Source organism: Oryctolagus cuniculus, chromosome 17 (genome assembly GCF_051225735.1).
Source record: "Oryctolagus cuniculus isolate XC-2025 breed Fujian yellow rabbit chromosome 17, ASM5122573v1, whole genome shotgun sequence".
Classification (NCBI taxonomy): Eukaryota; Metazoa; Chordata; class Mammalia; order Lagomorpha; family Leporidae; genus Oryctolagus; species Oryctolagus cuniculus.
In genome coordinates, this window is record NC_142883.1 from 23,525,777 (window position 1) to 23,546,105 (window position 20,329).

The 20,329-nt window shown below is 62.7% G+C and overlaps 1 protein-coding gene across 24 annotated transcripts in view; it reads left to right on the forward strand.

Annotated features, from left to right (window-relative positions):
* SRCIN1 (SRC kinase signaling inhibitor 1) overlaps nucleotides 1-20,329 on the forward strand; it is a 61,652-nt gene that overhangs the window by 17,217 nt on the left and 24,106 nt on the right. For 13 of the 24 annotated variants that reach the window (XM_070060772.2, XM_070060779.2, XM_070060781.2 and 10 more), the window contains 3 exons: nucleotides 6,398-6,699; nucleotides 9,994-10,092; nucleotides 16,421-16,444. In XM_070060772.2, the coding sequence (XP_069916873.2) occupies nucleotides 6,398-6,699; nucleotides 9,994-10,092; nucleotides 16,421-16,444 (425 nt within the window). Of the gene's footprint in view, nucleotides 1-6,397; nucleotides 6,700-9,993; nucleotides 10,093-12,193; nucleotides 12,544-12,785; nucleotides 13,038-16,420; nucleotides 16,445-20,329 lie in introns of those variants that run through there. The other 11 variants (XM_070060775.2, XM_017349178.4, XM_070060776.2 and 8 more) reach the window with 9 other exon arrangements.

The following is a 20,329-nucleotide window of genomic DNA, read 5'->3' on the forward strand; positions in this document are numbered from 1 at the left end:
TCCTGGGTGGGGAGCTGCCCACTGGCTGGGCAGGGCAGGGCACCTGCGCGCTGCTGGGCTGTGACCCCGGCTCTCCTCGGGTTTCTGCCTCGCTGCTGGTCCCGCCCCAGGAGGTTGCTGTGCTGTGTCCTCCGGGGCCTGGAGAGGGGCTCCCCTGGCAGATGCTTTCTGGGAAGCAGCAAAACAGGCTGGAAAAATCCTGTCCCTGAGCACTGCCACCGGCCGGGGCTTCATTCCCGGCTCCGCCTTCAGCTCCTGTAGGGCCCGGTCCGGCTTGCTTTCTGGGCCTCGGTTTCCCGCCTGTGAATGGTATCTGTCTGCCCCAGGCTGGGTTATGCAGAGGAGCACTCTGTGACATCACTCCTCCCGCCTGAGGCTGACCTGGCCAGGTGTGGCCCCGGGGGCCCTGGGAGTGGGAGAGCAGGGCTGTCAGGCAGAAGCAAGGACCCCACAGGTGTGCAGCGGGGGCAGGCGGTGGAGGCGGTGCCCGGCCCTGGCACCTCTGACTGTCCCAGCCCCCACCCCACTCCTGAGGTGGTTTGTGAGTCTGCCTCCCAAGCTAGCTGGGATGGCTCCTCTGCATCAGGAGACCCCCCCCAGTCTGAGGGAGGAGACCAGGCTCTGGGGTCTGATGGGGGAGACAGGGGTCTGTCCAGTGTATGCAGGTCCAAGGCAGAGCCGCAGCTCTGTCCAGGGCCCTCGCGCCATCTGAGCAGGGGACGGAGTGAGAAGCCAGAGTCCTCCGCGCATGGGTGCAGGGGGGAAGCTGGGGAGCAGCTGCTGGGGCAATGCCCCCACCCTGGGAGCCTGCCACCCTCAACCCTGCTCTCCCAGCGGAAGGCCCCGCCCCGCCCTGACTGCTCCTCCCAGGCAGGTGTGCTCTCTCGCACCAGGCCCTGACAAGGTCCTTTAATTAGATTCCGACTCGTTTACCAACTAAGTGGCCTTTGGTGGGTTTTAAATCTGCACAAATTGGTTTGTGTTTTTCTGCCTGCGTGAAGCTGTGACTGGCAGCACCGTGCACCCCGCCCCCTTACTATCTGCTCTGCCCTCGCTCCCTCCCGGGCTCTGCACCCTCCCCCAGGCCCCCACCCTGGCCCGGACTCCCAGCTTCCATGGGGCAGGGACTGGGGAGCAGCAGGAGGGCACCCTGGTAGAGGGGGAGACGAAGGCCAGCACAGGGTCATGGGCCTCGGTCCCGGGGCAGGAGAGAGACGCTGGCCTGGCTCTGCTCCCTGGCTGCCCTCTGAGGGTCCACCCACTGTGGGGCTCTCTGCCAGGGGGCGGGAGCGTCACCTTCCCCCCCACTGTGGTGCCCACGTGGTGGGAGGGGGTGGGCTCCACTTGATCTCGTTCCTCTCCTCTGTCCTCCCTTCCATACCTGGGGGAGGGGAGCTGGCCTTGCTTGGGGGCCCAGTGACCACAGCTTGCCTGGCCCTGCCCACCTCCTTGGTGCCTCTGCCCCAGGTCAGCAGGAGGTCACCCTGGCTGCCGGGCCATCTGCCCTATCTGCTGCCTCCTCTTTCCTGCTCTCTTCCCTCTCATCCCAGACAGGCATTCCCAAGGGAGTCTGGGGTGGGGGGGCAGGTGCATGGGGTCCTGTCCCCAGCAGGGACGCACAGCAAGTCCCTGCCCCTGCTCCTTAGCCCAGCTGCCTCCCTCTTCCCCCGCCTCTGAGGCTCTTGTTGGAGTGACAGGGAGACTCAACAGGGCGCTGGGCATTAGCAATTTGGGGGGATATTACACAGGCATGTTTACAGAAAGGCAATTGCCCGGAAAATGACTTTGGTTGCTGTGGGATGGGGCGGAAAGATGGCTTTAGAAAACAGACACAGAGGGGCTTCTGCGCCGAGGCCCGCAGACAGACAGTGGGGACCAGGGCACGGGCACGGGGCAACACAGAGCCAGGGCACCCAAGACAGATGCTGCGTCCTTCCCTGGCTGCAGGTTTCCAGAGCCTCTGCCATATTTGGCAGAGCCTCTGAGTCATATTTGGCCCCTTGTCGACCTCTGCCCTGTGGCCTCCGACCTCCAAGCACGGTGCACTTTGGGACTGCAGCAGGTGCCCAGCAGGATGGAGTCATCAGGCACAATTGCTGGTGGCAGCGCCTCGGGGCTGCTCCTGGGTGACTCGGGCTCCGCGCGCCGTGACTGCAGAGTGGGCCTGGGGACCTTGTGCCAAGTGCTTGCCTGTGTGCGCACGTGCAAGGCATTCTGGGGCTGAGGCAGGCCCTCTACCCTTCTCCCAACAACGCCCACACACAGCTCCCCTGCCCTGCCAGTCCCAGGGCCCGCAGGCTCCTATAGCTGCACTCCCTGCCGTCCCTTTGCTGGGGCTGCAGCCCGGCTCCAACCTCTGCCCTGGCCTGATAGCAGGGGGCACCTGTGTGTCAGCCTCTCAGGTCCCCAAAGAAGGGACTTCGCCTGGCTTCCAGATCTCCACTGGGAGGGAGGCAGGGCCTGAGCTTGGGGTTGGCCAAGGGCTGCCAGCAGGGCCCCCCCTCCAAGGTCTTCTGCCTTTCCCAGGCTTGTGGCTTCACTTTCCCCTCCACTTCCTCCCCTTTGTCTCTTCTGCCTTCCCCTCCCTCTCCTCTTCTCCCCACCCTCTCCCCCAGCAGATGATGTCATGTGTGAATGTTGTCCGGTGGCGGCGGCAGACTGAGGACAGAGTCGATGGTGACATCTGGGGTAGACGCCAGGTGGGAGCAGGCTGGATGCCTCATGCGATGGTGTCATCAATCCCTTGGGGCTTAATTTTCATAAAGAGTTCCAGTGACATCAAGTAAAAGAATGCAGTGCGGATAAAAATAAATCGGGCTCATAAATAAACGTGGAATTTAGCGTTGCTTGAACAAATCATGTCCCTCTCCAAGCACCTGCGCCGTTATCTCAGGCTGGCCACCAGGGGGCGCCAGCCTCTTCCCGGCACCCCAGTCACCTTCTCGGTTTCCCAGGTGGGCGAGGCTGAGCCGAGCAGGACAGAGCCCCCTTCTGCACCCTTTCTTTCCCTCTTTCTGTGTTTGAATTTCGCCAGCCCCCGGTGTGTTCCATGTAGCTTTCAGTCTGACGGAGAGCCTTGCACATGGTGGGTCCTTGGAGAGAAACCCTCGCAGCCCCTCCCTTATCTCTCTGGCTCCCCGAGTGTACCCCAGCTCTGCTTCCCAGAGTTCCCTGCCTCTGCCTCTCTCCTTCAGAGCCCTGCAGTCCCCACACCGCTCCCACACTAGGGCCCCGCTGAAAAGCCCAGCCAGGATCTCACCACCCTCCCCCGCCATGAGCAGAAGCGGCCATGCGGCTCCTGTCTCTTGCCGCCTCCCAGCGGATCTCTGGGCTTGTCCCTGGGCTGCCGATCGGGGGAGGGTCCAGGCCTCTTCAGAACTTGCTGGTGGCTGGCACTTGAGGGGGCCCAGTCCAGCCCAGCCCAGCCTCTGCCTCCGTGCCCTGGGAAGGGTTTAGAGTTCAATGCCCCCTTGTTACAGATCCGGTCCTGGGCAGCTCCCAGGAGGAAGGGGCTTTGTTGCCTGCGGGAATGGCCAGCCTGGGGCCCTCGGGGCGGAGCTGACTGAAGCCGGCGTCTCCAGCCTGGGGTTCTCTCCAGAGCCTGCAGCAGGCTGAGCCGTGCCTGAGTGGCCAGGGCCCTGGCGGCCTCTGTTTCCTGAGGGCGGCCGCATGGCCCTGCAGAGAGAATGGGGGCACCCGTGCACCCAGTCCCTGGCTCCTCTCCTGGGCTTCAGCTGCCTGTTCTTAGCGAAACCAAGGATGCTGAAGGTGGAAACCGATTCCCAAGCTCTCTAGATGGAAGCCACAACTCTCAGAGGCGATGCGTTGCCTCTCCTGCTTCCTCCTCTCTCTGCACCCCCCGGCACTCACCTCCTGCCCTCCCATTGCCCCGTGCCTGGGCACCTGAAGTCCACGCGGCAGCCAGCGGCAGGGGGGAGAGGGCTAGTCCCTGCTTCCCTCTCCCCTGCCAGCAGCACAAAGCACACAGGGCTGCTCCTACCCCAGACCCCCTGTAACCGCCTGCCTCCATGCACCGGCTGATCCCTGGGTGCTGGGACGTGCAGACCCCAGGAGAAAGGGAGGGACCTGTGCCAGGGCTCCTGTGGGGCAGGAGACAGGGTCAGGAACCCCTCTTGGGTCCGGAAGACAGAACTGGAGCCTGCCCCAGCAGCACCCACGTGGCCCAAGCCCTCGGCAGTGGGGAGCCTGGCTGGCTGGCATGAGGGGAGGGGGCTAGGGGGCGAGGGCAGCCCTCGCCTTTGGGGCTTCTCTCCAGCTCCCAGCACTCCCAGCCTTCTCCCGGGTATATAATTTGGATCACTCTCTGCAGCCGCTGGGGTCCAGCCACATTCACCGGCCACCTTGGGTGGCCACAGCCCCTCGAGGGCAGTGGCTGGGCTCTCATCAGACGGCCCCGGAGTTCCTCCACAGCAGGGGATTGCTGGCAGTGTTCACGCAGCACCTGCCCCCTTAACTAAGTCACTGTGAACTTGAAAGGCTGCCTATGTGGCTAGCACCGGAGGAGCAGCATCTCCCAGGTCCGTGTGCTGACGTTCTGGGTAGGAGTTCTAATCCTGAGACTCCTTAAACCCTCAAACAAAGCAGTGTTCTCCTGAAACTCAGTGCTTGCCTCTGAACCCGGCTTTGGGGACAGCAAGAGAGGACGATGACGGTGGTGAGGGACCCCAGAGCCGCCCCGGGTGGGGGGGCAGCAGGGGAGCTGGGACGTGCTTGCACTGCCCGTGGCTGCTCACCAGCAGCTGTCTTCTGTTGAGGGAGGTGTGGCGGCGCAAAACCTACAGATACCAGGGTCAGAAGCCACGGCGTGGGCTTGCCCCGTTCCTCCCCGAGTCTCAGGAACCGCGTGGGAAATGACCATCCTAGCGACTCCCACCCCACCGCCATGTTGGGAGGCTTGCGCCCCAGATGGACGGGCCAGGAAGGGGTGTGTGTGTGTTCACGTGTGCGTGTGTTCACGTGTGCGTGTGTGTGCGTGTGAAGCTGGCGGCGCCTTTTCCTGAAGTGTGGCTGGACCTCCTCTTTCCTCCTGTGGTTGGGCAGGGCTGACAGTGGCTTGGCAGTCGGCCTGATGGGCAGTGGGTACGTGCAGTGGGGAGGGGCACCGGCCATCCCGGCTAGGTTCCAGAACTCCCAGCCTGGTCCCCCGTCAGCCCTTGGAGGCGCCTCCGTGAGTCCGGCAGGTGGGGCGCGACAGTGCCTGGGCCCACTGCAGTCCCTGCTGCTCTGGCCTAGGCTGCGCGCGCGCGCGTGTGTGTGTGTGTGTGTGTGTGTTGCTGCCTTGCAAGCGGCTGGTAGTTGTGGGGGTGGGGTGTACAAGGGAGATGTTGTCATCCCCCAAGGACGGTGACTGCTCGGCGTGGCAGACGGCAGCTCTATGCACAGGGACAGGGCTGGGGTAGGCCCCCAGCTCCTCCGCCCTCTGGCGGCGTGGGTGGCCTCTTGGACCTCTGGGCACTCTCGGGCTGGAGGGTGAGGGCTGGCCCGGGGAGGCCAGGAGCTCGGGGCTGGGGGGAACTGGGGACGGGAACCAGAGTTCCGCATGGGGCCTGCACCCCCGGCCTTCTTTTTTCGCTTCTGTACTGTCCTTGTTCCCTGTGCGTCTCTTAGGGTCTGGAGCTTGTGTGTGTGTGTTGAGGGGGACCGAAGGGGTGACCTGTTCTGTCTGCTTTTTCCCTTCTTTAAGTTTGTCCCCGTCCATCTCTCACCGTCCTCTCTGTGCCAGCTCTCCTGTCTGTTCACCTGTCTGTCTCGGGGAGGGAGGGGGAGCGGGCCCTCTGCCCGACCCCGGGCCCCCTCTCTTCAGGATCCTGAAGAGCTCTGCCCTCACTGCCCGCATGGTTCCCGGCCCTGGCCCCTTTCCCAGCCAGGCCCAGTATGGAGGAGGCTAGTCTGAGAGAGGAGGCCCAGTGTGGAGGAGGCTAGTCTGAGAGAGGAGGCCCAGTGTGGAGGAGGCTAGTCTGAGAGAGGAGGCCCAGTGTGGAGGAGACTAGTCTGAGAGAGGAGACCGGCCCTGCCCCTCTTCGGAGAGGGAGGCAATGCTGGCTCCTGTGTTCCAGCTCTGGGAAGGGGGCTGGGGTTGTGGCCTGAGGGAGTCCATCTTCCACCTTCCGACCCCACTGTGGCCTTCTCTCTTCCAGCCCATGGCGAGGAGCGGGAATGGTAGCCTGCCTTGATCCCCTCCTTTCCTTTGGGGCCTGGGGCCCTCTTCCCACCCCATCCCTGCTCCTGTCTTCTCCCGCCCGCCCCGCGTCATCCTGCAGGTCCCACTGCCCCGCCTTAGGCCCGCCTGGTCCCTCCCCGCAGGGCCTCAGGACGGGCAGGGCAGCCCCCCGCGGAGCGCGCCATGACCCTTCCTTGGTCCTCTTCCCTCCCGCAGATCCGGAGCGGAGCAGCCCCCCCATGCTGTCTGCGGACGATGCCGAGTACCCGCGGGAGTACCGGACCCTGGGGGGCGGGGGCGGCGGGGGCGGCGGGGGCCGGCGCTTCTCCAACGTGGGGCTGGTGCACACGTCCGAGCGCCGGCACACGGTGATCGCCGCCCAGAGCCTGGAGGCGCTCAGCGGGCTGCAGAAGGCAGACGCGGACCGTAAGCGCGATGCCTTCATGGACCACCTGAAGAGCAAATACCCGCAGCACGCCCTGGCCCTGCGAGGCCAGCAGGACAGGATGCGGGAGCAGGTGAGTGTGCGGTCCGGCCGCGGTGGGGGGGTGCGGGGGAGGGTCAGGGCTGGGAGTCTGAGCCGCGCTCCCAGAGCCCCCAGGCTCCCTGAATTCAGAGGCATCTGAGGCTGAGGGTTCAGGGAAGAGCTGGGGGGCTGGCCCTTACGGTCAGTGGCCCAAGTTGGCCGTTTTTGGAGCCTGGGGTGGAAGTGGGCATGGGCTCAGCCTCCAGGCCTCTGCCTGCTACCTGGGGCTGGGAGCATGTGATAAGCATGGGGCCCAACCTCTGGAACTCAGGCTGCTTGGACAGAAGAAAGGCCGGAAGGCTTGGGAGGGAGGGAAGGAGGGAGAGGGCAGCCTGGGGGCACTGACTGCTCCCAGCGTGGCCCCGTGTGACCTGGGCCTTGAGAAGCTGGGTCCTGGGAGCTGCGGTAGGTCGGTTCTGATGGGTCCCCTGTCCCTGCAGGAACAGAGCCAAGGGGGGGGGGGCTTTTACCTTCTTCCTCCCTGCTCCACTCCCCAAGACTCGCTGTGTGACTTTAAACTGGAGGCCTCCCCTCTCTGTGTGCTGGTTTCTCTCCTATGGTGACTTTGGCTTGGAGAGGTGTGGGGCTGTCTGCCGTCCAGGGTGGGATGCTTCCCCTTTGAACCCCGCCCCGCAGATCTAGGGGCTCCTGGGCGCATCGCCCACCCAAGTCCGAGCGTCTCCGCCTGTGAGCAAGTTCTGTCTTTCTTGGAAGGGCCTCTGTGGCTGCTGTGTTTGGCTGGGGGGGCCTCGGCATTGCACCCTCCGGCAGAGGGGGGTGGGGGTGGGCTCGCCCCATCAGCATCCTGTCCGTCAAGCCTTGGGAGCCAGCCCCTGCTCCCACACCTGCCTGGCTGCGTCTCCCTTTTCCAGGCACTGCTGAGTTGGCTAGGGACCGGGAGGCGGCCCCCAGCCTACCCTCAGTAGACACACTGGCACATTTCTGGTACCTACGATGGCCCCGATGCACCTCCAGTTCTGCCTGCCTCTGGCCTTTTTCCAGCCCCAGCATCCTCCTGCCTGCAGGGTCCAGACCAGGATAAGGGAGAGGTGCAAATGGAATGTGGCCCTCACCCTCAGGGCTCCCCCGGCTGTGGTTCCTCCTGTGTGCTCTGGCTTGGGGAGGGGGCAGGGACATTTGTCAGTTTCCTGGGGAGAAAGGTGTCTGGTCAGGAAGGGGTTTAGAGGAGTGGAGACCAGGTGTGCAGGCCTGATCAGGGAAGGCCTCCCGGAGGAGGAGGAGGTACCCACACCAAACTTAGAAGGATGAAGTCTGAACAGGCACAGAGGAAGAGAATGTTCTGGAGGGGTGTGCGTGTGTGTGTGTGTGTGTGTGAGAGAGAGAGAGAGAGAGAGAGAGAGAGATGGTTTGGGGCCCACACAGAAGGTGCAGAAGGCTCAGGGTGGGAGGCAGGGGCCGGCTGGTGGTGGCTAGGAGAGCCACGGCTGTTTCTGTGTGGTGCAGAGGAGGGGGGAGGGAGTCTGGAGGCAAAGGGAGAAGAGGCAGAGAGAGTTGGGGAGGGGAGGACAGGAAAGCAGTGGATGACAGGGGTGGAGGGCAGACTGAGCTGGGCTGCTGCTCCTGCATCCAGGAGGCCAGGCCAGACGGACCTGGTGACGGGGAGATGTCGGCACCTTGGAGAGAACCAGGAGGTTGCGGGAGCGGAACACGGGAGGTGAGCCGGAGGCGTGGGGAGGCTTTCCCAGGGATGCAGCTCAGGGCTGAGCACAGTCAGAGAAGTGGGAGCTGGGACCTGAGAGTGGACAGCAGGCCGGAGGGGGCTGAGAAGCTGAGAGAGCCTGTGAGGCAGAGAGGAAAGGCCTTGGAGTCGGGGCAGCAGGAGGGGGACCTGCACGCACGGAGTCTACAGGGATGAGGGGCCCAGCAGGATCTGTAGGTGCACGGCGTCCTGAGAGGCTGTTTATCTTTTTTTAAGATTTATTTATTTATTTGAAAGGAAGAGTTACAGAGAAGCAGAGACAGAGAGAGAGAGAGAGAGAGAGAGAGAGAGAGAGAGAGGTCTTCCATCCGCTGGGTCACTCTCCAAATGGCCACAACAGCCGGAGCTGTGCCAATCTGAAGCCAGGAGCCAGGAGCTTCTCCCAGGTTTCCCATGCAGGTGCAGGGGCCCTAGGACTTGGGCCATCTTCTACTGCTTTCCCAGGCCATAGCAGAGAGCTGGATTGGAACTGGAGCAGCCAGGTCTCAAACCGGCACCCATATGGGATGCCAGCACTGCAGACGGTGGCTTACCAGCTACGCCACAGCGCCGACCCCTAAGGAGACTCTTTAAAAAAAAAAAGATTTGTTTATTTTAAAGGTTTATTTGAGAGGCAGAGTTACAGAGAGAGAAAGAGAGATCTTCCATCCGCTGGTTCATTCCCCAAATGGTCGTAATGGCCGGAGCTGGGCTGATCTGAAGCCAGGAGCTTCCTCCGGGTCTCCCACGTGGGTGCAGGGGCCCAAGCACTTGGGCCATCTTCCATTGCCTTCCCAGGCCATCAGCAGGGAGCTGGATCAGAAGTGGAGCAGCCGGGACTAGAATGGCACCCATATGAGATGCTGGCGCTGCAGGCCAGGGCTTAACCCACTGCACCACAGCAGCGACCCGAGGCTGTTTCCTGTGATGTGGCAGAATAATGGCCAGTTTCAGGAGTGATGGGGGCTGGCGGAGGGGCGAGGAATCAGGAGCCCTGGCCACAGCCTGTCATCTGGGGAGATTTGGCCAGAAGATGAAGGCGGCTGGGGTGGCAGCTTCCTGGGGGCATGTCCGAGGGCTCCCCGCCACTACAGAGCACAGCCACTCATCGTCAGACCACTGTTCTCCTGTCACACATCCGACCCCTCGCTCAGTGTGGAAGCCCGCAAAGCCACAGCTGGTTCCCTTGCCCTAAGCCTGGTGCTGGCCCAGTAACTGGGGGAAGAAGGCACGAGTGAAGAGGAGGTGGGGGGCAGACCCTGGAGTCGCCGGGGGAGGACCCCCAGGGTAGAAGCGAGTCAGGGTGCTGCGGTGGTGGCCCGGGGTGCCCACCTCAGTGAGGAGGGCGTGCAGAGTCAGAAAGGGGAGGCAGGAGCAGCTCCAGTGCTGGGGGCAGGGGCCAGGCACCGCGGCGGGTGGGGGAGCCGGGTCTCCCAGCAGAGACAAACAGCCAGAGACAGACAGGGTTCCTGTTAGAGACCTGCTGCGCGCTGAGGGCCCCAGGAGTGCCCCTTCCTGCCCCAGCACCGTGCCCCAGCGGCTCCTGCCCGCGCCCCCTAATGGGGTGTCCCCCCTTCACACACACAGGTTGGCAGCTGGACCGTGGACCCCGTCTGCCTCCTCAGCTCCCTCTGCTCCCACCTCCATGGCGACTCCGCCCCCTCCGGGGCTGGCCAGCCGGCCCAGGTGAGTCACCCACCTCCGCCCCACCCCCAAACCCACGGCAGAGTTCGGCTGTGGGGAGGATTTTTTTTTTTGGAAGGGGGATAGTCAGGATTTTTATTTTGCATCCTTTTCTCTTTCATGTAGAAATTCCAGAAGTCTCTGTGCCCTAGACTTCTGTCCCCTGATTGTCCAGGCCCTAGCACTGCCTCCCCAAACCTGGCTAGCTTTGAGAGTGGAACTGTTCGAAAAGGATACCCAGGATTTGAAAAAAAAAAAAAAGTTACCCCTTTCTCCTTTAAGCAGGAGAAGCCCTGCTGTGCTCTGTGGGTTTTTGGGGTCTCTTATGCCCTCATCACAGACCATCTTATTCCCTGGCTGCACCCCACTCCGCCTCTGCGTAGCCCCCAGCTCTCCCGAAGGCTCCTCTTCAGGAAGTTTGGCGTGGTGTCTCTCTCCCAGCCCTCTTGCTGTGTTCAAGGCCTGCTTCCCCATTTTGAGAAAGGCTTGCTGGACTGCTCCCTCACCAAGCCTCAGTTTCCCCCGTGGGAAGATAAGTCTCAGTAGAGGCAGGGGCACACTTAGACAGACTACGAGGGGCTGGGCTCCCAGCTTGGACCTGGGCATCAGTGTGGGAGAAAAATGAGGCATCTGAGCCCTGCCACGGGGAGGAGAGAGCCTGAGTCAGAGTGGCAGTGGGCAGGGGGCAGCCCGCGGGGGTCTGGCTGGTAGGAGGCGGGGGCAGGGCAGTGGCCTGGGACGCCAGCCGGTAGCAAGAGTGCCAGGCTCTCCAGCACCCGCGCCTCTGGAGGACAGCACTTGACTTCTTCAAGGGGAATCGAGAGAAAGGAAATTGCAATTGTCTCAGAAATGACAGGCCCCCAGAGCACGGGGCTCAGCCGAGTGTAACCCAAGTCTAACAACAGATTGGCACGCTGGCATCGTTCAGCGGGCATTCAGCTCGTTCCCATTCCCGGCTCCCAGCCCCGTCTTGGCTGAACTTTGCAGAACTGGGATGAGTCTGTCCCGCAGGCTAGAGAGCAGAGCAGGTGCATGGCGGAGGCCGGGGGGGGGGGGGGGCGGCTGGCGTGAGGCAGGCAGTGGGGCAGAGGAGAGGTGCCGTGAACACAGGCAGGTTCAGGGTGCCTGGGGCTGGCCTGAGCTCTTCCCCAGGTAGAGACCTTGGGGCTGTGATAGATTTGGGGTGCCGGACGGGAATGAGGATGGACTTGGTGAGCTCAGTCTTCCCAGAGGTGGTGAGGCCCAGGCCTACCCACATCTGGAGTCCGCTCTGATGGAGGAAGGCCAGCAGGAGGGGCTGCGGCCTCAGGGCTCTGTGACAAGCTGGGAGAGGGACTGTGCACAGGATCTTTCATCACTGGCTCTCAGAGCTGACCCCACTTCCTGCCCCCAGCGCTGAATGGCAGGTTCCTTTTTTTTTTTTTTTTTTTTTTTTTTTTTTTTTTAAGATTTATTTATCTATTTGAAAGGCAGAGAGAGAGAGAGAGAGAGAGAGAGGTCTTCCATCTGCTGGTTCACTCCCCAAATGCCACAAGGGCTGGAGCTGTGCCAATTCGAAGCCAGGAACCAGGAGCTTCTTCCGGGTCTCCCATGCAGGTGCCTTGGGCCATCTTCTGCTGCTTTCCCAGGCCATAGCAGAGAGCTGGATCTTAAGTGGAGCAGCTGGGACTCGAACTGGCACCCATATGGGATGCCCGCACTGCAGGCAGAGGTTTTACCCCTATGTCACAGCGCCAGCCCCGGCAGGTTCCTTTTGTAAAGAGAAGGACCAGAGACTCCCAGCAAAGGCCAGGGTCACACAGCAGGGCCGGATCAGAGACCATCAGGGAGGCATCCTAGGCCTCCCAGACTGGGCTGCAGAGAGTTAAAGGGGCAGAGCTGCGAGGAGAGGCTGTGGGCTCCACAGGGGCAGTGGAGGGCAGGAGGCAGGACACGTCCTCTCCCTCATGCCCCGCCAGGCCAGACCTTTGCGGATGGGGCAGTGAAGAGGGCCCTGGGAGGCGTCCAGAGGTTAGCCTGGAGCCACACCATAGTCCCTCCTCCCCGGCCCCCCCTTCCACTAGCCGGTCTAACCTCCCTCCCTCCTACTGCAACCCGAGTCCCGGGCGGCGGGCCGGCGTATCGGGTGACCGCGGCGACGCAGCCACCAGCCGCCGCCGCTCCTCGGCGGGGCCGCGCCGGGGGAGGGGCCCGGGAGAGGGGATGTGCACGGCGGCGCGCCGCGCAGCGCCAGGTGGAGTCGCCGTTACCGGGGCGACCGGGGCCCGGGCCGGCGCGGCGGCGGCGGCGGCCGCTCTCGCACTGCAGCAAAGGGCACCCGCGGCGGCGGCGGCGGCTGCGGAGGCGGCCGGGGGAGGGGAGCGCCCGAGAGGGTGGGAGTAGGGGGCCGCCTTCCCTCCCCCGCCCGACGAGGACCGGGGGCTGGGCTCTCCCCGCGTACACCTGTGGCCGCAGGTAAGGGGGAAACGGCTGTGAGGGCCTGTGGGGGCCGTCGTCGCTTTGAGTTCTGCGGGGGGCGCGGACACGGAGGTGGGGAGGTCCCCTCCGCGGCCCCGAGGGGCAGTCCATGGCTGGGGGGCGCGCAGGCCGTGTCGTGTTCCCGATCCCTGAGAAACGCCCCCTCCCCTCCCCCACCGCATGAGGTGCCTTCCACGAGGGCCGGGTCCCCATCCCAAATGCGGCAGGCGCCCCCTCCCCCAACGGCGAAAGTCATGACCTTCCTGGGGTGCGCCCCCGCCCCCGGCGCCGCGGGGCCCGCAGCAGCCCCTCCCCCCGGCCCGCGCCGCAGTAGGAAGGTAGGGCTAGGAGGTGAGGGTGAGGATCCGCACACCTTGGGGAGGGCCGTGCGTGTGCGTCCAGGCGGGAGGCTGGCGCCCGCGGGGGCGCGTTGCGTCGCCCCAGCCTGGGGGCGGGTGTTTACGCGGACTCGTGTTCACCGGAGCCGGGAGGTGGGTGTGTGCGCCGGTGCGCGCCGAGCCGGGGGATCCAGGAGCCGGGGTGCGGACGCTCAGGGTGTTCTGCTTCCCCGAGGAGGCTGCGGCGTCGGGGCTCGAGGTCAAGGAGGGGTTACGGGCTCGCCTACCCGGCGGAGGGGAGACCCCGGCTGGCTCCCGGAGGGCTGGGGTAGGGGGAGAGGGAAGGAGTTAGCGGCTCCGGCGCGCGGGGGAGAAGCCGCTTCGTCTTCCCACTGGGGAGATGAGGGCTCCCTGCGGCTTCCTGGATCCCGGCAGAAGCTCCTCCTCCCCGGTTTCTGAGAGCCCAGTCCCCCGGGAGGCCGCCTTCCATCTTGGCCTCTTCCAGCCCTCTCGGCTGCCCACTCCCGTGAGCCGCTTCCCCACAAGTGGTTGCCCCGGCAGGGGCTCTGCTGCTTAACCCTTGCTGCTGTCTCGGGCTCGCTGCTGTCGGGGTGCTGGGGAGAGAGCCAGCGCGGCCCCGGAGTGGAGGGTTTTGCTCGGGGCGGGGAGCCAGATCTCTCTGGGTCCCTTTGTGCCCTCTGCCCTTCTTCGGGGAGGGGGTGCTGGTGCGGGGAAATCGCCAGGGCAAGGGCGCTGAAGGCTGGGCGGTTGGAGACGCTCCCTCCTCCCTGGGCAGGTCCTATTGGACTGTATGTACCTGCTGTTTACCAGGCCCTACCTGCTGTAGGGGACCAGGGGACCAGGAAAAGGGTCCTGGGAGCTGGATGGGCAGTGACTGGGAGGGTCGCACCTTAGAGGCAGGGGAGGAGCCCTGTGCTGTCAGCCGCCTAGGGCTGCCCAGGGCTGCCCACAGGCTTAATAGCCCAAGAGAGAGACAGGGAGGGGTGGACCTCCTACCACTCTGGCATCCCCCTGCAAGCATGTGGAGTTGCTGGAGCCTGGGTCTCCTTCCTGGTGGCCCGTGTGACAGGAGCAGTCTCCCGCTTTCTGGAGGGCGGTGGGAGGGCAGAGGGGGCAGCAATCACACAGATCCAAGCCAGAGGGCCCTGGGAACTCGCAGCCTCGCTCGTGCATCCCAGTGCCCCAAGCGCCGCTGGCACAGCTGCTCCTCCCTCTCCCCCCGCACTGGGGGCTTGACTGGCCTCTCCCATGACACTGGTGCCACCGAGTCCACACTAGTGACTGTCCCATGGAAGTGCATGCCTTGGGGGCCCCGGGGGCAGGCCCTGATTGAGAGGGCATAGCCGGTGGGATTGTAGCCAGGCCTCTCCCCCAGCTCCCTCCCAGTCCAAGGTCCCAGAGTTCGACTTAACGTTGGTGGTGAAGTTGGGGGGGGAGGTGGTAGGACATCTCTGCCTCTTCTGAGTTAAGAGGTCACCTCTCTGACACAGGATGTCTGGGGCATCACGGGCATGGGATGGTGGTTAAGGTGGCTGGGGTCCCCTGACCTGGCTGGTAGGAGCTGGGTTGTTTGGGCCGCTCGCGTGCGCTGCACTGTGTGTGTCCGTGTGAACGGTGTCCCTGTCTGTGTGTGACTGACTCTGTGGGTGGGATTGAGGGTGTGCTTGTGGCCGGGTGTGGCCCCCACCAGAATGCTTGGGATCTCTGAGGGTGGGGTGGGTGGGCCTGTGAGTGGGCGTGGTCTGTGCAGGGGCATCTCTGCTTTCCGGTGGCTGCAGAGAGCTCTCTGCTCGTGCCCCTTGGTGGGCGTGTTTTGGCTGCCCTGTGAGTGGGTTGTGATGTCTCTGCTGAGGATGCGCCTGGGAGCCGTGTGTCCTGGGGATTTGTGGGTGGCCCAGTACACCACCCGTGCCCCGTGTGAGGGTGGTGGCAGTGGGCCTTCTCTGCGGGGCTGTCCATCACCGTCATAAACCTTGCGGTGCCCTCCGCCTGTCCCGCCTTGTCCACTCCTTTCCAAGGCCACAGACAGCTGTGGCTAGCGCCTGCTAGCCCAGACTCTCCCTCCCCTCAGCACCTGTGGGCATCCTCCGGCACCACAGGGTGGCCTGTGTGCCTTGATGATCCAGGAGCTGGCTGGGCTACACACGTTGCTGTCCCCTTCTGCCTCGCCCATGACTGTTCTGTTGTCTTTCCAAGCCAGAGCTGGGGACCGAGGCGCGGGTGGGGGCAGGCCAGGCATGTGACTCTCCCCCCCCACACACACCGAGAGGCACCTCAGGTGAAGTCTCCATCCAGCCGTGCCCCTCCCCTCAGCCTGAGCCAACTCCTCCCTGCTGTGAACACATCCGGGTGGCATAGGACTCCCTGGCGCGGTGTCCTTACCCCCACTGGGGACCCTGGATGTCCCTCCCCTCTTGCCAGTGGCTCTAAGGCCTGGGGAATCTGGTCTGCTCGTGCCAGGCACCCCAGGGCCAGGCCATCTGCTGCCTCTGTCTTCCCGCGGAGGCTGGCACCGGTCAGCAGGGTGCCCTCAGCTTTGCCAAGAGCCAAAGCTGTCCCTTCCTTGTCCCCAGCCATCTGCAAAGGCCTTCTGGTCTCTTGGGAAGGCAGAGCAGCTCCAAGCTACTGTGAATGAGGAGCCACCTTGGACCACCCACCCCTCTCTATCACCTATCCGGCCACGGGGCCATTCGCAGGGCCCCGGGCTCCCCGCTGCTCCCCTCCGTTGGCCAGGGCTGCGCGGTTCCTGGCATGATCCAGGCCTCCTTGCCCCAGCCTCGCCTTGGCCCCCGGCCTTCCTCATCCACTCCCCACCACATCAGGCTTGCTGGGGTCCTGTTCTGATCCCATGCTGCTCCACGCACATGCTCTCTGTCTGTCCACCCAACTCAGGCTAAATACTTTCTCTGCATTCAAGGCTACCCATTGTCTGGCTTCAGCCCGCTTTGTAGCCTGATCTGCTGCTTCCCAGGCTGCACCTTGGCCACCCTGGGCTGGCGACTGCTCAACACGCCCCCGCCGGTCTGCCCCGTGCGCACCCGTGCTCAGCACACCTTTCCTCCCAGGCTCCAGCTGCACATTTCCTGGGAAACCCAGTTCAAATGCCGCCTCTTCCTGGAACTCTTCCCTGGCAAGCCACAGCCAGCGCCGTCTCTCTGACCCCTCCAGCTCTGATTTATCGCCGCCTCCATTTTCACTGTGTCTCGGGGGTTCCCCAGTCGTGGTCATCTCTGCCTTGTCCTACTTGTAACTCTCTGGGGGCAGTTACTGCAGTTAGCATGTGTGGCCTGCAAACATCTGGAATGCTCTCTCCTGCCCCCGCCAGCAAGCCTGGAGCCTGCAGCAGGGTGTTCCAGGTCTCAGGAGAGGTACTAGGCATCACTTCCTGTTCCCGGAAGGGTAGAGGGCCCATGTCCCAGGGCTGAGCACTGAGACCCAAGGGTCTCTAACCCACCCCTGCCCCTCTTTCCCCTCTCAAGCCCCTTCATAACCATTTCTTCTCTTATTTCCATCAGCAGCCAAACTACTGGAGTTTCAAGGTCAGTGTGTGATGCTTCTGCTGCCGTGACATTGCATGTGCGCTCCCTCCTCTGCCCCTGCCCCGCCCTTGCACATGCTTTGCACCGGGGCACGCGTCTGCACGGACACCAGCTGGTACGGCCATGGGCCTTGGGCCTGAGGCTGCTGCTTTGGGAGAAGCTGGGGTGCACCTGCCAGGGGCCTGTGGATCCAGAGTGGGAGTCTGGGCCACCCCTGCTGGAGGTGTGGGCTGAGATGCTCCGCGCCCAGGCTTTCTCGGCCCACCAGGGGCCTCTGGAATTCGAGGGGCTCCCTGACCTTTCCCCCAGCCTGAGGACATTGCTGGCTCTGATGCAGGGACCAGAATTCATGATCCTGTTCAGGGCCTTGTTCTCTGAACTCGAGTTTCACCTCCCAGATGGGCCCTGGCACTCCTTTTTTATTTATTTTTGAAAAGACTTAATTATTTGAAAGGCAGAGCAACAAAAGAGAAGGAGAGAGGGAGGAGAGAGAGGGAGAGGGAGAGGGGGAGGGGGAGGGAGAGGGAGAGGGAGAGGGGGAGGGGGAGGGAGAGGGAGAGGGAGAGGGAGAGGGAGAGGGAGAGGGAGAGAGAGAGAGAGAGAGAGATCTTCCCTTTTCTGATTCACCCTCCAAATGATCCCCAGAGCCAGCTCTGGGCCAGGCCAAAGCCAGGAGCCAGGAATTCCATCCAGGTCCCCCACATGGTGGCAGGGGCCCAAGCACTTGAGCCATCACACGCTGCCTCCCACACACGTTACCAGGAAGTGGGATCGGAAGTAGAGTAGCTGGGACTTGAACCAGCAGTCCGATATGGGATGCCAGTGTGCCAAGTGGTGGCTTCACACCAATCCCTGTGACTCCCTCTTTAAACTCCTCACCATGAGGTGACGGCAGCTGGTCAGTGCCAGGAAAGAGATTTAGGGCCCTGCAGCCCCAAACCTGTTGTCCAAATGGAGGGCTAAGCTCTGAGGGGCCCCCCTGCTTCCTCTGGAGTTGGGCTTGTCCAGAGCTCAGAGCTGTGTCCCCCCCACCCTGCCAGTGACGCCCTGCTGACCCCAGGGAGCTCCCTCCACATCTCCTTCATCATGCCTGGCGTGCAGGCTCAAGGCTGAGCGACCGAGTGAGACTGCTGCTCTCGCACCAGCGTCCCCAGCCCCTTGAGCCCCTCTTCTCCCGGCCTTCGTGCCTGGGGGTGGGAGGCACGGCCCCGAGCGTCTTGCTGGCATGCCTTCTGCAGGGCACCGCAGTAGGGACTCAGTGGCACAAGTTGTAGCTGCTACGGAGGAGGCAGGAGGGTGTGGAGTCCCATGCCTGAGCCCAGACCCGGGCTGCCTGGGGGTGAATTCCTGTCCCCTGCCCCTAGCATGGAGTCCCAGGAAAGGTCTGTCATCCTCCAGGCGGCTTCTGCTCTGTGAAGTGGACAATGCGTGGTGGAGTGGTTGTGGAGATAGGATGCATGCCCTGGGCACCGTGTCCGGCTTGGAGTGAGCCCCACAGGGTAGCTAACGTCACAGCTGCCAGTCATGGGTGCTGGCCCGAGTCCCAGACCTGGAAACTCAGAGCCCCTCGGGAACTTGTCAAAAACCTTGAAACCCAGGCCCTGGCCCCCTGGTTTGGCAGAAGCGGGGTCTTTGAAAGAACTTTCCAAGGGCTCCAGGAGGTTCTTCAGAGCCAGGTGTGAGCGCCCCAGCCACGGTTCCTCTGCCTGCACCTGGGCAGGAGTCGCCCCTCTGGCGGCAGGGGCTCCGGCCCCCCCAGGGCTCTGGTTTCTTCTCTTGCTGTCTCCCTCACGGTCAGGAAGTCTTCTAGGTGTCTGACTTTCCTCTGCCCCCAGTCCGGGGATGGAAAGAGGTGCGAATGGACTTTCCCTCTTCTCCAGGAAGTTTCTGTAAAAGCTGTGGGGACGGGAAGGTGCCGTGGGGCCAGGACAGAGCAGGGCGTGGGGACCTGGCTCCTGCCTCCTCAGCAGCGCAGCCCTGCTCTCCTTCATGCAGCTTCGCCTCCTTCTCCTCCTCCTCCTCCTCCTTCTCCTCCTCCTCCTTCTTCTTTTTTTAAGATTTATTTATTTATTTGAAAGGCAGAGTTACAGAGATGGGGGGTGGTGGTGACTTCTATCCGCTGGTTCACTCCCCAAATGGCCGCAACGGCCAGAGCTGGGCTGATCTGAAACCAGGAGCCAGGAGCTTCTTCCGGGTCTCTGACGCAGGTTCAGGGGCCCAAGGACTTGGGCCATCTTCTACTGCTTTCCCAGGCCATAGCAGAGAGCTAGATTGGAAGTGGAGCAGCCAGGACTCGAACCGGCGCCCATATGGGATGCTGGCACTGCAGGCGGCAGGTGCCTGTGGGGACCATAGCATCGATCCCTCTTCCATCGTCTTGCTGCGACCTCACTGTGTCCCTTCCTGGCACTGTGGCCGCCACCTGCGTTGCATCCCTGCTGCTGCCTCATCCTGGCACACCAGCCTGGAAACACTGACCTTTCAGTTGCCTGGCAACCCCATGACCACCAGACCAGACCTTTTCCCCACTGCCCAGGAGCTCCCCGCCCTTCAGCTGGGGCTGAGGGCCAGAGAGGGGGCACAGGCTGGCACTGGTGGCCTGCTCAGAGCTGAGCCGTGGCTCTAAGGTCCGGCCACGAGCACGCCCAGCGGATCCAGTTCTGTGCTGCTCCCCTCCTCCCAGGAGCCATGCTCACCTCCTGGCCGAGGCATTGTGGAAGCCCTGCGGAGCCCCCAGATCGGACTTTCCGCCTCCCCAGGGTCTCAAGGTCACCATGGGGACCGCGGGGTACACTGCCATTGCAGGAAGATGCTCTCCGTTTTTTGAGAAAGCTAATCCAATTGGAACACTAAACTGCGCTATTACGAAGATGGAGATGAAGGGTTAATTAGGATCTGGGGAAAGAGGGAGTTGAAGGAATTCCTTTCAAGAGAGACTTTTATCACTATCTCTTTTAAATGATAAAAGTAACATATTCTATGCAAAATTCATACAATTTTGTACAGAAATGTAGAAAGTAAGAAAGCTCTCTCAACCCTGAGAAAAACCGATGTTAATGGTTTTGAGTGATTTGTTTTTGTTAAAAAGAGACTGTGTTACAGAAACATATAATTGGGCAACATGATTTTTCCTTGATACTACATGTAATACAGAAAACCTGTGTATGTCGTGGCCCTAACAGAGTGCTGCAGGTGTGGTTAATTACCATACGCCATTGCGTCAGGAGTTTCTGTGCAGTCACAAGGTTTGCGGGGAGGGACCCGGGCAGAATGACAGGGGCTGTGATCCTGAGCGACAGCCCCAGGCCTCAGCCTGTGACATCCCCGCCTACTCCAGCCGCACCACACCGTCAGCTTCAGAGAAGGGACTGTCAGGCCGGGCCTGGGGGGCGGCCAGCTGGGCCGGCGGGTTGTGTGGCAGCATGTGCTTGTGGGGGGCGGTGAGGCCTGGCACACGAGCGGTGTGCTCACCGGGCTTAGCATGCGCATTGTGTGTGCTGCGCAGGTCGTCTGCTCAACACTGGGGTCCGGCTGGCTTTGAGGGGCTCGGGATAGTTTTCCCGGTGATTCTAAATGAATGGCTCTGCGCCCAGCTCTGCGAGCGCCCACATATCCCAAAGCTGGGAGCCCAGGGTCCTGTGTTCTCTTTGCTTTCTCCCCCCCCGGGCCCTTTCCTGCCCCCCAACAAAACCCTCTGAACTCCACGAAGACTAAATTGCTGCTCACAAATGCGCCGCTTAATTAATGTCTGGAACTAATGCCTCAATTTGCTCAATGATTCTGCTGCTCACCTCGGAGACAAATTTGCAGTGTTGTTCTCTGGAAACCTAAAATAGCAGGCGTGCCCATGGTTCCCGCTCAGATGGTTTCTGGTCTGGATCCCCA